The sequence below is a fragment of the Rhizopus microsporus genome, assembly GCF_002708625.1.
Source record: "Rhizopus microsporus ATCC 52813 unplaced genomic scaffold scaffold_12, whole genome shotgun sequence".
Classification (NCBI taxonomy): domain Eukaryota; kingdom Fungi; phylum Mucoromycota; class Mucoromycetes; order Mucorales; family Rhizopodaceae; genus Rhizopus; species Rhizopus microsporus.
In genome coordinates, this window is record NW_019671927.1 from 770901 (window position 1) to 785839 (window position 14939).

General features: G+C 38.9%; 9 protein-coding genes across 9 annotated transcripts; 5 read left to right on the forward strand and 4 right to left on the reverse strand.

The window, feature by feature from the left end:
• Positions 1 to 170: 170 nt before the first annotated feature.
• On the reverse strand, positions 171 to 1064 carry RHIMIDRAFT_258900 (uncharacterized protein). Its single transcript, XM_023611372.1, has 2 exons — positions 579 to 1064; positions 171 to 519 (listed from the first exon to the last, which is right to left on the reverse strand). The coding sequence occupies exons 1-2, from the start codon at positions 954 to 956 to the stop codon at positions 295 to 297; spliced, it is 603 nt and encodes a 200-aa protein (XP_023464833.1). The 5' UTR covers positions 957 to 1064; the 3' UTR covers positions 171 to 294.
• A 589-nt stretch (positions 1065 to 1653) lies between these two features.
• Positions 1654 to 2101, forward strand: RHIMIDRAFT_239272 (ribosomal protein L32e; the record flags this gene model as incomplete). Its single annotated transcript, XM_023609139.1, has 2 exons — positions 1654 to 1743; positions 1796 to 2101. The coding sequence occupies 2 exons, from the start codon at positions 1654 to 1656 to the stop codon at positions 2099 to 2101; spliced, it is 396 nt and encodes a 131-aa protein (XP_023464834.1).
• Positions 2102 to 2381: 280 nt separating this feature from the next.
• On the forward strand, positions 2382 to 5806 carry RHIMIDRAFT_244973 (ARM repeat-containing protein; the record flags this gene model as incomplete). The annotated part of the gene is made up of 6 exons (XM_023610131.1): positions 2382 to 2387; positions 2437 to 2508; positions 2572 to 2783; positions 2843 to 5296; positions 5350 to 5587; positions 5639 to 5806. 6 exons carry the CDS (start codon positions 2382 to 2384, stop codon positions 5804 to 5806), a joined length of 3150 nt encoding a protein of 1049 aa, XP_023464835.1.
• Positions 5807 to 5894: 88 nt separating this feature from the next.
• RHIMIDRAFT_204750 (cytochrome oxidase assembly) lies at positions 5895 to 7182 on the reverse strand (the record flags this gene model as incomplete). The annotated part of the gene is made up of 3 exons (XM_023606780.1): positions 5895 to 6611; positions 6664 to 6850; positions 6911 to 7182. The coding sequence occupies 3 exons, from the start codon at positions 7180 to 7182 to the stop codon at positions 5895 to 5897; spliced, it is 1176 nt and encodes a 391-aa protein (XP_023464836.1).
• Positions 7183 to 7778: 596 nt separating this feature from the next.
• Positions 7779 to 9403, forward strand: RHIMIDRAFT_285453 (Diphthamide biosynthesis protein 1; the record flags this gene model as incomplete). Its single annotated transcript, XM_023613280.1, has 7 exons — positions 7779 to 7899; positions 7967 to 8043; positions 8102 to 8171; positions 8227 to 8290; positions 8349 to 8810; positions 8870 to 9127; positions 9178 to 9403. 7 exons carry the CDS (start codon positions 7779 to 7781, stop codon positions 9401 to 9403), a joined length of 1278 nt encoding a protein of 425 aa, XP_023464837.1.
• Positions 9404 to 9534: 131 nt separating this feature from the next.
• RHIMIDRAFT_239276 (uncharacterized protein) lies at positions 9535 to 10617 on the forward strand (the record flags this gene model as incomplete). The annotated part of the gene is made up of 3 exons (XM_023609140.1): positions 9535 to 9769; positions 9827 to 9985; positions 10049 to 10617. The coding sequence occupies 3 exons, from the start codon at positions 9535 to 9537 to the stop codon at positions 10615 to 10617; spliced, it is 963 nt and encodes a 320-aa protein (XP_023464838.1).
• Positions 10618 to 10839: 222 nt separating this feature from the next.
• Positions 10840 to 11714, forward strand: RHIMIDRAFT_30102 (Ctr copper transporter). Its single transcript, XM_023614361.1, has 3 exons — positions 10840 to 11109; positions 11172 to 11431; positions 11486 to 11714. The coding sequence occupies exons 1-3, from the start codon at positions 11047 to 11049 to the stop codon at positions 11676 to 11678; spliced, it is 516 nt and encodes a 171-aa protein (XP_023464839.1). The 5' UTR covers positions 10840 to 11046; the 3' UTR covers positions 11679 to 11714.
• Positions 11715 to 11719: 5 nt separating this feature from the next.
• On the reverse strand, positions 11720 to 12944 carry RHIMIDRAFT_293293 (uncharacterized protein; the record flags this gene model as incomplete). The annotated part of the gene is made up of 4 exons (XM_023613971.1): positions 11720 to 11979; positions 12032 to 12331; positions 12389 to 12860; positions 12918 to 12944. 4 exons carry the CDS (start codon positions 12942 to 12944, stop codon positions 11720 to 11722), a joined length of 1059 nt encoding a protein of 352 aa, XP_023464840.1.
• A 610-nt stretch (positions 12945 to 13554) lies between these two features.
• On the reverse strand, positions 13555 to 13928 carry RHIMIDRAFT_204661 (zf-U1-domain-containing protein; the record flags this gene model as incomplete). Its single annotated transcript, XM_023606774.1, has 4 exons — positions 13555 to 13631; positions 13687 to 13752; positions 13809 to 13841; positions 13910 to 13928. 4 exons carry the CDS (start codon positions 13926 to 13928, stop codon positions 13555 to 13557), a joined length of 195 nt encoding a protein of 64 aa, XP_023464841.1.
• Positions 13929 to 14939: the final 1011 nt, after the last annotated feature.

The window sequence follows — 14939 nt, forward strand, 5'->3', positions numbered from 1 at the left end:
AGACAGACAAGTGAAAATTAAAAAAGCGAAGCTCAACTTGGCATGGAAGCATGGTAATGTTTTGTTTACATATACTCCCGTGATAGATGCGATCATTGTTAATCCCGTAAAACGATGATTAATTAAACTGTTACACATCTTGTATCGCTGCATATCATTATCGGAATAGGTCCGTGAAATAAAAGCAGTGCATTTTATTGAATGATTAAATACTAGTTATTAAAGTATATGTTTTTTAACTATTTTGATGCTTTCTTTATATATAAACATGATGGTTGGTTCTTTTTTGTCTATTTAATCGTAGATGGAGTGGGTTACTTCTGGTAATGCGTTGAGGCGAAGGCGGAGTTGATGAATGTCTGTTTCCCAGCGGAACCTGAACTTTATTGAATTGGCAGTGTCACCAAAAGTTTGCATGGCTGATTGATATTTTGATAGGCAGGATTCAAAACTAGAGTGTGCAGTGGAGTAGTCACCTTCATAATAAATAGATCCAAAAGACTCCGTAGCAAAATCAATCTATATATAATCAAACAGAGTTTAGTAAAAATAAGCTCAGTATACGTTTACGCGCGTACCTCGATTTTAGCATTATTGTAAAGCTCTTCAAGCTCCGAGGATAAACTTTCCAAGTTAGATGCATGTGGTTCTGAATAATATGGATGTTTAGGTGAATGATGCTCGGATGATGGTGAATATACAAGTGAAAATGAAGATGATGATGATGACGACCGACAGCGTATCTTGGGGAACCACGTTGATGGGTTCAATATAGATAGATGTTGTTGATTTGATTCAGAATTAAAATAACATGAATAACGCTTATGTAATGTTGGATTTGACTTTGTAGATGAAAATAGACGTGCGGAAGCAGACCGAATCCTCCTTGGAAACGTCTTTGATGAAGATAACGTCTTTGCTGTTGCGTTTGTTGTAGGGGCTGTATTTTGACTCATTTTAGAACAAAAAAAAATTTAATAAAAGAAAGAAGAAGGGTACAAGAGGAGTGCAACTTTATATCCGCTCCTTGTCCCCCTTTAGCGTGTCACCCCCCTTTTTGAAATCATTAAAAACAATATTGGCTTCCCGCTTATGACTAAAATAAAGAAGAGATGCTTACACCAGTAAAATATGAGTTAATATCAGGTTCAAATCACAATATCCCTTTTTCATGTAAAGTTCCATAATAAAGAAACAAGTTTAAGCATATAATACTTATACCTTATCTCTCCTTCTATCTTTTTCTTTATCCATCTTTTTCTCTATCTGTAAGTAAGCCTTTTTTTCTTTGTCTCCTGAAAATTAAGGCTTCCTTTTTTATTACAGCCTGTTTTTTTTTGCCTGTTGACAGTTTTTATTTTAAACTCAGCAGTGTCTCTCTGTGCGGTGAATGGGCAGTGGGTGGGTAAAGTAGTGGGATGAAAAATAATGGATTAACTTCCTCTTTGCATCCATCCATTAGTTCTAAGGGTAAGTTCACATCACATCCCCCTTTCATCCTAGATTTTAGTGGGACATCTATCTGGATAACACATCAAAAAGATCTGAAAAAAGCAACAACAGAGAAAAAAGAGAGGGAGAGAGAGAGAAAGGGGGGATAAGAAAGGGATTAGATTGAGAAAAACTAAAAATGATCCCCATTATAGTATAACAATGGTCACTCCTGCCGTTAAGCACAACATCGTCAAGAAGCGTACTGCTCACTTCAAGCGCCACCAATCTGACCGCTTCATGCGTGTTGGTGTAAGTTGACATTTTTTAATTTAATTGAATTATTTACTTAGCTGTTGTATAGGAATCTTGGAGAAAGCCCAAGGGTATTGATAATGCCATGCGTAGACGTTTCAAGGGTACTGCCCCTATGCCCAAGATCGGTTACGGTTCTGCCAAGAAGACTCGTCACCTCTTGCCTAACGGTTTCCGCAAGTTCACTGTTTCCAACGTCCGTGAACTCAACTTATTATTGATGCACAACCGTACTTATGCTGCCGAAATTGCTCACAATGTCTCTTCCAAGAAGCGTGTCGCTATCCTTGAACGTGCCGCTCAATTGAACGTCAAGGTTATCAATGCTGGTGCTCGTCTCAGATCTCAGGAGTAAAAGAATTGAATTGGGGGAAAATTTACAATTGTTTTGTGATATAAAAAATAATTGTGCATCTTATTACTTTGTCTTTTATATGTGTATATCTGTGTGTGTTTGTGAGGTTTCCTTTTTTATAAGTGTTCACGTCTGTGTGTATGTGTGTGCGTGTGTGTATGTATATATGCGTGTATGTATACGCGCTGTCTGTGTGTACGTGACAGTTTCAAAGGATTTTTTATGTAGAACACAAAAATTTTTTTTTTTCTTTCTCTCTCTTTTTTCATATAAACTCAAAATGGAGGTAAAATAAGAGGAACAATAGCAAGACTCGATACTTACAAGCTAAATAGCAATTTCTTGCTGGTCTTGACGACCTTTTGACCAAGTTAGCTCAAGCACAAGACTCAGAAACGATCAGAAACGTATGTGATATTTATGAAAGTTGTATAAATAACTAATATATGCGCGTGCGCCACACAAAATAGGCTACTTCAGTACTAAACACTCAGTACTATGTTACAGCTGACTGTGTACCTGCCCTTGTCGAGGTCGTCGCTCGTTCACCTCACTTTCAAGTACGTCAACTGGCTGCTGTTGAGCTTCGTAAGAGAACTAACAAATGGTGGTCTCAAATTCAAGAGTCAGTCAAGGTCAACTTGCGTGCTCAACTCTTGACTATTGCTCTTAATGAACAAAAGTAAAAAAAAAAAAGAAATAACGATTTAGAAAGACAAGGCTAATAGTATCTATCTCTAGTGATTCCGTTCGTCATTCTATCGCTCGAGTAATATCAACTGTGGCAGGTATTGATATGCCAGATAACAAATGGCCAGCCTTGCTCGAGTTCTTGCACCAGTCCTGCTCCAGCCAGAGCCCTGCCCACCGTGAGATCGGTTTGTACTGCCTTTATACCTTATTTGAAGTCATTGCCGATTTCTTCATGAACAATACTACTTCACTCTTTGAATTGTTTAACAAGACGATTGTTGATCAAGAAAGCAAGTCAGTTAGAATCACCACCGTATTGGTTCTCGGCAAACTATCCGAATTTGTTGATAGCGAAGACAAGTCTACGATCAAGATGTTTAGAGCTATTATCCCCAGCATGGTTAATGTGCTGGAGCAATGTATCAAGGACGGTGATACCGATAATGCAAGCAAAATATTTGAAGTATTCGACACTTTGCTCATGTTGGATGCCCCCTTACTGTTTGAGCATTTGGCGCATCTGATTGATTTCTTCTTGACGGTTGGATCCGACACCACCCTGGATGATGAAATGCGTGTCTTGGCACTATCCTTCTTGATGTGGGCTGCCGTTTACAAACAACACAAGATTAGACAGATGAAGTTGGTTGGTCATATTGTTGAAAAGTTAATGCCCATCGGTACTGAAGAGGACCCTGAAGACGTTGACGAAGACTCTCCTTCACGCCTTGCTTTCAAGGTTCTGAATGCCTTGGCTACCAACATTCCTCCTCAACAGGTGTTTCCTATTGTTATGCCGTTTGTCTTGAGCTATGTCCAAAACCCTGATCCTCGATTCCGTAAGGCTGCCATGATGGCCTTTGCTGTGACGGTTGAAGGATGTACTGATATTATCTCCACCAAACTAAATGAGCTCCTTCCTTTGGTTTGTGGCAGTCTTCAAGATCCAGAGATTATCGTCCGTCGTGCTGCCTGTATGGCTCTTGGTTGTCTTGCTGATGAGATGCCCTCAGATGTATCCGAGCACCACCAAGTCTTACTTCCTCTCGTATTTAATCTGATGAACGACAACAATGCCGAAGTAACCAAGCACGCATGTAATGCTCTGGATGCCATTCTTGACGGCTTAGGATCCGATATCATCCAATATCTTCCTCTGTTGATGGAGAAACTCTTATTCCTTCTGGATAACGCCAATCAAAACGAAACAAGAGCCACTGTGATTGCTGCGATTGGTAGCGCTGCTCATGCTGCAGGCGAAGCTTTCCATCCTTACTTCTTGCAAGTGTTGCCACGTATTGTTCAATTCATGTCGACAAAGGAACCTGCAGATGATCACTTGCTCCGTAGTGTTGCCACAGATGCCGCTGGTTCAATTGCTGAAGCAGTCGGTGCTGACGCTTTCCGTCCCTACACCCAAGATATCATGAACTTGGCTATCGAGCAGCTGCATCTCGAATCAGCACGTCTTCGTGAATGCTCTTTTGCTCTCTTCTCAAACCTCGTCCGTGTGTTTGGTGAAGAATTCGCTCCTTTCTTACCCACGATCGTTCCTGAAATCATTTCGACCTGTAAGGCCGAAGAAAAGTCTGAGGCTGCTGTCGAAGAAGAGATCGATTTGACAACAGGTGGTGTCGATGACGAGTTGGAAGACGAATTTGAAAACTTTAGCTTCAATTCTCCTTTGGCGGACGAAAAGGAATTTGCGGTGGATGCCCTTGGAGAGCTGTTTGCTAATACCAAGAGTCACTTCTTGCCCTATCTCGAAACCTCCTTGGCCGAGTTGCAAAAGCTTTCGAGCCATTTGTTTGACGGCGTTCGTAAATCGGCTACACAGAGCTTGTTTACTTTCCTCAAGACAGCTTACACCATGTCTAATCCTACTGCTTGGGTTTCTGGTGTGCCTGCTTCATACACAGTCCATGAAAATGTCCAGACGTTGATTAACTCAATTGTGCCCATGACCATCGAACTGTGGAAGGAAGAAGATGATCGTTCTGTTGCTGCTCAAATCTGCCTCGAGTTTGTTGCTGCTCTCCGCCTGATGGGACCTATTGTCGTAAACGAATGTCTTGAGGATATTTGCAACAACTTGTTAGAAATCTATCAAAAGAAGTCTCTTTGTCAACAAGCCTTTGATGAAGGTGATTTTGATGAGGAGGATGATGATTTGGAATCAGAAGCGATGCTCATCAGTTCTGCTAGCGACCTTGTCGCTGCCTTGTGTGAAACTGTCGGGCCCAACTTTACTGCTTCCTTTGAGGTCTTTTTACCTTACATCTTAAAGTACTACAAGCCTACCAAGAGTCAGACTGAAAGAGCCATGGCTGTCGGCTGTTTAGGTGAATGTATCGTTGGCATCAAGTCTGCTATTACTCCTCATACAGAACGTCTCTTACAAGTCTTTGTCAAGGCTTGCAGTGATGAAGATGAGCTTGTCCGTAGCAATGCTGCATTTGCTTTAGGCTGCTTGACTATTCATACCCAAGTTGACTTGAGCGCGTAAGTTTGGTTGTGTTCCTTTAAGCTTTAACTCATTTTTCTTTTGTTGATAGACACTATCCTGCCTTGTTAACTGCTCTTTCTCCCTTGTTTAATAACCAAACCTTACCCAACACGACAGATAATGCCGCAGGTGCTGTTGCTCGAATGATCATTGCTCATCCTGAAGCTGTGCCCTTGGACCAAGTATTACCTGTATTCATAAATGCTTTACCTTTGAAGGCTGATTATGAAGAAAACCAGCCTGTGTTTGAATGTATCTTTAAATTGTTTGGCGCAAACAACGCATATGTAAGTTCATCACTCAAAAAAAAAAAAGCAAAGTCTAACTTAATTAATTAGGTCTTTAACAATTTACCACAATTTCTTCACATCTTTGCTCAAGTTCTTTCTGATAATGAGCAATTAAAGGAAGGCACTAGAAACCACTTGATCGAGCTCATCCGTGCCTTAAACACTCAGAGACCTGATTTAAGCATTGCCTCAAGCGAATTGGCTCGCTTCTTGTAAAATCTACTATTAAAGAAAAATATCTAGAGAAACCCATTTTTATATATTTATTTATATCTATAATCTTCTTCTAATAATAAAATATGTTTTATAAAGGAACACGGCGTAAAGCATGTATTAACCAAAAGTTAGAAGTAACTAGGGCAAGAGCACCAGCTTGATGAGCAGCGGCCAATTCGATAGGAACCATGTAGATCAAGGTAGAAATACCAAGGGTGACCTGAACCACAACAGCACCCATCATCGTATTCACAGCCAATCGAGCGTTCTTGGGTAATGGCAGTCTTCGAGAGTAAGCCCAGAGAGCAGCCGTGAGGGTGGCTGTAGTCTCGGCCAAGGTTCGGTGATCGAATTGGACAGTCGTAGGGTTTTCGAGGAAATTGCGCCATTTGCCCTTATCGTTGGGTTTGACGTAAAAGTCTGACCAGAGTTCCGATTTAGGGGGAACAAGACCTTCACCCATAAAAGGGAATTCGTTATAAATCAGTCCTGCATCCAGACCGGCTACTAAACCACCGGAGAGCAAGGTCAACAGGATGAGAGCGCCCAAACTGTGAGAGGCGATACGGAATCGCTTCAATACAGGGTTGTTCAGCATGGACGCGGTTGAGGATGGGTACTGACCCGTGGCAATCTTGTGTTGACGGAGAATATCTGCAGCAACAAAGATGGTGCTACCGTAGATAGCAACCGCTGTTGCCAAGTGAGCCGTCAATCGGTATTGACTCACACGAGGTACGGCTCCGGGTTCCTTCATGAGTGCTTCCGACAGTCCCGATTTGACCATGTACCAACCCATGAAGCCCTAAAAAAATCATGGTCAGACCTTATGTCTATTCATTCATGCATTGCTTTACCTGGAAACCTAGTAAGCATGAAATACCAAATGTCTGCTTCATGACTCGTTTTGTCATGTACCCTTTTGAAGCAAAATATAAACCAGGCACAATAAAGGACATGCCGATGAATCTGCCGATCATACGATGAGACCATTCCCAATAAAAAATGTTTTTGAATTCGTCCAATGTCATGTGGCGATTAAGACTATATTATATCGTTAATTCTTTCTTACTTTGCAAGTCTATTTTGGGTATTACACTTTACAGTTTATACTCTGGAAACTGCTTGTACTTTTCAAATTCTTCTACCCATTCCTGTTCCGATCGAGGGGGTTTCATACCTGAAATAACGTTCCATTCCGTGATGGACAATCCACTTTCGGTCAATCGTGTCAATCCACCGACGACGACAATTGCAAAGATAAGACCGGCATTAAAATAGAGCCAGTATCCAACAATGGGCTTTGTTACTGTTTGTACTGCAGATACTTGGATCAATCTTTGCTGGGTTTTGAAAATGTTGCTCTTTGGTATCATTGCGAGACATGGTCTGCGCATAGGTTGAATCTTGAGTGTTGACATTGGCCTTGTCATTGGCGTCCAAGGGCGCTTGGTAAGCCCCGATAAGGAACGTTGAAAGGCAGTTCTAAGCATATGACTTGTAGCTAGATAGAGAAAGTGAGAGAGGTAGAGAGGGGGGTGAAGAAAGAGATGTGTTTTTTGTCAGGCCATCCTCTGGATTTCATGCCCAGGGGGACAGCTCAAAGTTCCCCCAAAAAAGGGAACCCAAGCTCCGTTCAACACACAGGGGAAAGTCCGACATAAGTTTTCAATGCATTCAGCGGTTTCTTGTGCGGAGATCGTATTTTGACAGGACAGTAAAATGATGATTAAGCACATGGTTGCAAGTCTATTGTCTTTCAATGCAATATAGGCTAGAGTCAACAATAGCCTTTATGATTTTATATTGTCCTCATAATAGCCATTGTAGCATTTTTTGCATTTCATTGACTGAAATAAAAAATAGAGAGCAAAATGTCTGCTCGGTGGCTTAGACGGCCGGCGGTCTAATAATGCAATTCTGAGACGGCATCTATTCCCTTTCTTTATCCGTTCCCGCCCTTTGAAGGAAAATGTCAGTAGAAGAAAAGTCAGCAACAGTAAAGCCTAGAAAGCGATTTGTAGGCAAAGCTAAAAGAAATCAAGCAACAAACGATGCAGAGGCCATTGAAGAAGGAGCTGTTGGATTTGCAAGTAAAGTGTTTTTCGAGTTGATCAATCTTTAATTAAACCAGCATTTCTCCTTTAGAAGCTCCGAGAGCACGATCGAATCGTGTTGCTAATCAAGTTCCCGATGAAATCTTGCAAGATCCTTTACTAAACAAAGCTATTGAACAGGTATTTGCACATATAGAGTAGTTGTTTCCCTCCTTTTCTCTAAAGAAGGTATGCATAGATTCCATCAAACTATAATTTTGAAATTCATAAAACGGTATGGAGAGTACGAAAGGCTAATGCTAAGCGAGGTATATATATGCACACTTTTAAAAAATAAAGCAACAATAGCTTATCCTTTCATAGTGGCACTTCAGCTTCCAGAAGGATTGATGATGTTTGCATGTTTAATTTCAGACATTTTGGAAACGTAAAAAGAAAAAAAGAAAAGATAGAGAAACACTCTATTGATGTATGCTTTTTATTAGATTTTGTAACGCAGAGACATTGATTATGGGCGATGTCACCTATGGAGCATGTTGTATTGATGATTATACGGCTCGTGCACTCGGCTGCGACTTTCTAGTTCATTATGGCCACAGTTGCCTAGTTCCTGTAGATATTACAACCATAGAGACACTTTACGTATTTGTAGATATTGGCATTGATACACAGCATTTTATTGATACCGTAAAGCGAAATTTCGAAAAAGGAAAAAGACTATGCTTGGTAGGCACGATTCAATTTGCAGCTGCGCTGCAGGCATCCAAAACATCTCTAGAACAAGATTTCACAGTAACCATTCCTCAATCCAAACCACTTTCGCCGGGCGAAATCTTGGGCTGTACATCTCCTAAACTGACCGACACGGATGCGATTGTGTGTATTGGCGATGGAAGATTTCATCTAGAATCTATCTTGATTCATAATCCCGATTTACCCGCCTTCCAGTAAAAGAGAGAGACAAAGATCAAAGATGTTGAAATCAAAAAACTGACTATTTAAATAGATATAATCCTTACGCAAAGACCTTTACTCGTGAAAGATATGATCATCAAGAGATGCACTCACTTCGTAAACACGCGATCACAACGGCTAAAACGGCTAAAAAGTATGGTCTGATTCTGGGAACACTAGGTCGTCAGGGCAAGCCACAAATCTTGGAATACCTTGAACAGCTGATTAAAGACCAAGGCAAGGACTCAGTGAATGTTCTTTTATCAGAGATCTTTCCTGGAAAACTTGAACAATTTGATGATGTAGATGCGTAAGTAGCAAATCTTGCCTTTTAAATATGATTTATTAATATATAAATAGTTGGATTCAAATTGCTTGTCCTCGACTCTCGATCGATTGGGGATACGCGTTCCCTAAACCATTGCTTACACCTTATGAAGCATCTGTTGCGCTAGGTAAAGCAGACTGGCAAGATGTCTACCCAATGGATTTCTATGCTAATGATAGTTTGGGACCATGGACACCGAATCATGGACGAGGAGTACAAGGAAGAAGAAGGAGGCAACCTGTTGTCACTGCTGAGTGAATTTGTTGATTTGATATTGGCGTCGATTGTCGTACAGGCACATTGAGGTGATACAAGTAATATTCTCACTCAATAAATGATTCATTCTTTTTCTTTTTTTCCCCTGTTCTTCTTCTTAATTCTATTTCTTTATGGATTTACGATTTATTGGATTTATAGCTAGTGTATGCTCACTTGTACTATTGCTATTAGCCAATATTGGCACCACTTTTACTACATCTGTTCTCAATAAGATCTATCTGGTCGAAATTAAACAATCAATGACTGGCAGATCAATAAGATATGGTGTTTATAATTCATGCCTTTATTACAAAAATATGGATCAACCTCACTCCTGTACTTCCAAGACACCAGCTTACTCATTTGGTAGTTAATTTGGACCATTTTAATAATAATATGTATTTATCATCTATATTATTATAGACGCAGGACAATTTCTTGCAGCCAATGGCGTTGATGATGTTAATACCACGACGGCACTCTCTAACTATTCGAATGCTGTATCAAACACGAATATGACACTGTTCAAGTGTATCATATTGATCATGCCAGCCGTCATACTTTCCTTTGTTGCCTTCTTTTGTAAATATTCATGGATAGGACAACTATGAAATAAGATTAGATCTTTTAATTATATATTATTAGGCACTTTAGTCATTCGTAAGCATCGACAAAACAATCTTATTCCATTTATTGGATCCTTTGCAAGTTTACTTTCTTTCTTTACTGGAGCTGCTGGTTTAGCTATTACTATCGCTGCATTTTGGATAGGGCTTGCTGACACAGAAAAGCAAGTTCAAGCTGTATCTCATCAATGGGGTCCAGCCATCTATATGGTTGGCGTCGGTATCGCATGCAACATACTGACTTTTATTTGCTTCCTTGTCAGCTTATTTACTCATAAAAATCGACAAAGGGATTCAACATACGATTACACTAGCGCAACCAAAGCAAATGATACATTTGTCAAGCACGAAAGTTACAATAACTATGGACAAGCTGTCTCTCCTCCATCACCTCATTATCCTTCGTATCATAACCAACCTAATGATAATGCAGCCTATCAGCCTTATTATCAAGCCAAGGTAGATTATCAACCTCAGTCACCTAATGCCTATGATGCCTATCATCCTTCCTATGATAACTATTCGCCCACACCACAAGCGTACCATCAAGGAGGATATAACCAAAAGCCGCAGACTTATTATGGGTAAAGACAGAGTTCTCCGATTTTGAACTAACTTTCAATAAATAACAATAATCATTGGTATACTATAATCAACATACATTCTAAAGGGGGAGAAGACGATCCTTGCCTTTTTCTTTCTTGTAAAAAGTAAACAAAAAGTACACATGTACCACATGCAAGTAAACTGCCAATCATAAAATCTTTCTGATTGTTAATAAATGAAAAAGAGAAAGAGAAAAAGAGAAGTATGAGGAAGGCACCATGACAAGAAAGGGGGAAAGACAAAAAGAGAGAGAGAACCATGAGACCTTTTTGCTATTATCGAGGATTCGAGTGGATAAAGCCTTGACAAAGTGACGTGAAGCGTTCATATATAAAAAAGTGTTTTTTTCATTTTTTATTACTTTTTTATTTTGTTTTTTTCTTTCCCTTCTTCAACATTCAATAATAAACAATGGAAGATCATTCAGGACATGGTGGACATCAAATGCCTTCAGGCCCCACTTGTAAAATGAATGTAAGTTTCTTACTTCATCTACATTTAATTAAATGCTAACCACATGCATAAAAAAACAAAAGATGCTGTTTAACTGGCAAGTAGAAGATACGTGTGTTGTATTCCAATGGTGGCATATTTCAGGACCATGGAGTCTATTAACCTCTTGCATTGCTGTTTTCATTATTGCTGCCTTTTATGAATGGATACGTGCTTATGCCGCCGCTCTTGAAAGCAATTGGCAACAATCTGCCCTGTTTCAAAGAAATGGTAATAGTCAGTCCAATGAAGAAGAACAAGAACAAGAGAATGTGGTCTATGCTTATCAGCAATATACAAGGTTGCATTGTATTTTTTATATTATTATTTTTTTTTTTTACTAAACAATTCAAAGTAGACTATCAAACAAGAGAGAATTGGCTCGATCAGCTATTTATGCTATTCTAGTTGGAATTAGCTTTTGGCTGATGTTGGTCTTTATGACCTATAATGGATATCTCATGATCGCCACTGTGTTAGGTGCAGGCTTTGGTCATTACTTCTTTGGTAATGGCAAATTAGGAGTAAACAAGTCTATTCAATGTCATTAATAATAACAATAAAAGAAAGAAAAAAGAGAATATTTATTCTTTTATTTATCCTCATTATCTGTTACATCAGCATCACTGTTCGCACTACGACGGTGTCTCACACGAGAGGCAATCGTATCTAATCCCTTCTTTTCATCTTCTTCAACCTCCTTTTTAAGTTGTTTAATAACATCCTCAATCTCTTTTTCACTCGGCTTGTGTTCTTTTTCGTCTGTATCGTTTTCTTCCAAGATGCTTTTGGGTATGACTTGCTTTGACTTGCGTGAAGGATTGAATTGCTTACAGACGGGACAAACATATTCTATTATATAATCAGTATACTTTACCCATATGCGTATCAGAAAAATGCTTACGAATCGTATCATATTCTTCTTGCAAGACTAGACCATTGTGAGCAAAGCAGTGGTTGCAGATTAAGGCATATTTTGTCTCTGGGCCTGCATCACCCACTAGAGCATCTACCAACTTATCATACCATCGAGGCTCGACCCTTGACTGTTGAGAAATATTAGGTTGAGCAAGTCTTTGTTGGTTACTATAGTTCTGCATAGCTTGTTGTGGAATAGGAGCACGAGGATATGGTTGTGGTTGCTGTTGCTGTTGTTGTTGTTGTTGTTGAAGGGGAGGAATAGGTCTGTTGACAGGCATAGAGACTATAGTAAAGATCATGAGAACAAAGATCTTTGCATATATGCATAAAGTGTATATACCTGGCTTTCTCTGACGTAAATCTTGTCCACTTTCTTTCGTAGCCTCAATCTTCTTTTTTTTTGATACTTCGTCATAACGTTCTATTAAGGATTGTGTTGTATAATAGGATGTCTTCTTTTTGAGTTCTTCAATCTTTTCTTTTTGTTCTTTTCGAAGGACTGACAAGTTTGCTTCTTCTTTCTTTTGCTTCATATCATAAAAATAAATCAAGCCTCTTCGAATATAATAGATGCCTAAAGGTAACAAGACAACAGGTAAGGATGGTATCAAATAGTCTTCAGCGCTATTAAATGGATCATTCACTCGTCTAAACAGATAAACAAGACAAAACACCCAAATGATGAGTGAATAGATTATCCACATGAAGCTTGTCCTTCTCTGTCGTATTTTAATCTCTGACAGTCTTGATTCTGCTTTCTGAATTTTATTGTCTAGTTCAGACAGGATTTTTTCATAATCCTTGGAATCTGTCTATAAGCACTTTAACAACTCCTATTCTCTCTTTATTGTGTTTAAGTATATTTTTACCTTTTCTTTTGAAAAGAATGACCCCATTTTGATACTCAAAGGAGAGAAAAAAAGAAAAAAAAAGAAAAGTGTAGAAACTGTTATTTTTTTTCTGCCTCAGATTAGAACGGACACGTGGATTAAAATAAAAGGGAAAATCAAATGCACTTTATTATCATCAAGTTGTCGATGCTGGAGGTAATTGATGTTGTTGATGTTGCTGTTGCCCTGGAGGTGGTAATGGTGCTTGTCCAGGAGGATAGAAGCCAGGTGGAGGTGGTGGCATACCATTTGGAAACATACCAGGTGGAGGTGGACCGGGAGGTCTTTGACCTATACATATGGGATCAATAACGGCTAAAGAACGCGTAATCCTCTTTTATTTACCTGGAGGAGGACGGAACCCGGGTGGTGGTGGCATAAATTGCCCTGGTGGAGGCGGGAAAGGGAATCCAGGTCTAGGCATCATATGAGGTGGAGGTGGTCTATTAATAAGTCCAGGTGGTCCAACTATATACATATTAGTTACATATTGATCAAAACACACTTCATCCTTTTGTATCTTACATGGTGTTCCATATTGAGGATATCCAGCATATTGAGGGGGCAATACTATTGTTTTGTGAGTAATCTACAATTTCTTTTGTTATTCTTTTTTTTATCTACCTGCTGATGCGTTTTCATAAGCTCTAGTGATCTCATCAATAATAGCCTGTGCTTTATCCTGACTGATCTCTATAATATATATTAATCGTATGGGTGTATCAAAGAGTGGTTATATTGATAATACCAGCATAATAGTTTCTAACGTTTAAAATGTGGTTTTTTCCTGCATTATGTGCTTTTCTGACAGATGCTAACATGTACAAATTAATTCAAGTGTCAATTAAACATAATGTATATATACTCTACAGCTGTCGTGAGTCAAGAAAATGTCGCAATATTCTATTAAGAAAGAGAAAGAAAGAAAGAAAAGGTTAAAACAAGTAGGTTAATATTCAACTTGAACTTACCACAATAGTATTTTGGCATTTTGCTTGAGACTAAAGAAAAGAGAAAAAAAAAAAAGGCTGGCTTTGATCGGCTTTTTGAATTCCTCTCTTTTTTTTTTTTCTGGCTGTGATAAAAAAAAGTACTCTCTTTCTTCCTTTAATCCAACTGTTTTATTTGAGCTAACCTGGACAAAGAGACATTTGTTAAAAGGCATATTGTTACTCTCTTTATGTTGTCATACTCGTATGATTTCTACCTTTTCATTATAACAAAGATTAAGAAGATTGCATATTTAGGCATTTATTTCTAATAATAATAATAATAATAATAATAGCAGCAAGACTTTCACAATCTGTACTTTTTTCTCTTTTTTTATTATAGAATAATTTCATGTCTTGCTTACTTTGATATCACTCATGGTAAAGCCATTAGGCTGCATAAAGCGTGACTTTGAATGCTGTCCTACAGCCATTTGATTTCCTGTAACTATCCGCCAACATGTCAAATTTTCTAATAGCGACCTTGGACACATCCATCTTACTCTGTCTGATTCGCTCTATTGCTCCATTTGATGAATACCTTCATAGGCCTCGAACGATAAAGTTTTAACCGCAGTTATTTAATTCTCAGCTTATATGCCAAAGCAGTCAATGGGACTCTTTTACCACTTACCACACACACACACCTTGATAACAGCATCAAAAACGATGAACACACTATAAGCCATCGTCATAACAGCATTTCTCTTTTCTCTTTTTTACTGATCCGTGAAAACAAGATTCTCCTGTCTATTTTCCTTTTGCGACCTTTCATTCCTGCAGAGTGTAGTTGGTTAGTCTCGCAACTTTTTTTTTTTTCACCTGACTTTTATATGTCTTAGGCTACTTTAGCTTTTACAATCTTTTGAACCTACTGACTCCCCAGTTCAAATCGCGTATTTGCTATTAAGCGATAATGAAGTTCTTTGTGCAACCCGTCCGCACAGCCGTCACATTGTTCTTCATCTTCAACTAAATGGATCTTTTACGATATTCCTGGTGTCATATTAAT

Excerpts from the sequence above, each read along its gene's own strand:
- RHIMIDRAFT_258900 (XM_023611372.1), bottom strand. The coding sequence starts at position 956 with ATGAGTCAAAATACAGCCCCTACAACAAACGCAACAGCAAAGACGTTA. Across the intron at positions 520-578 it reads ACAATAATGCTAAAATCGAG|ATTGATTTTGCTACGGAGTC; the intron begins GTACGCGCGTAA and ends GATTATATATAG.
- RHIMIDRAFT_30102 (XM_023614361.1), top strand. The coding sequence starts at position 11,047 with ATGGAAGATCATTCAGGACATGGTGGACATCAAATGCCTTCAGGCCCC. Across the intron at positions 11,110-11,171 it reads GCCCCACTTGTAAAATGAAT|ATGCTGTTTAACTGGCAAGT; the intron begins GTAAGTTTCTTA and ends AAAAAACAAAAG. Across the intron at positions 11,432-11,485 it reads TATCAGCAATATACAAGGTT|ACTATCAAACAAGAGAGAAT; the intron begins GCATTGTATTTT and ends AATTCAAAGTAG.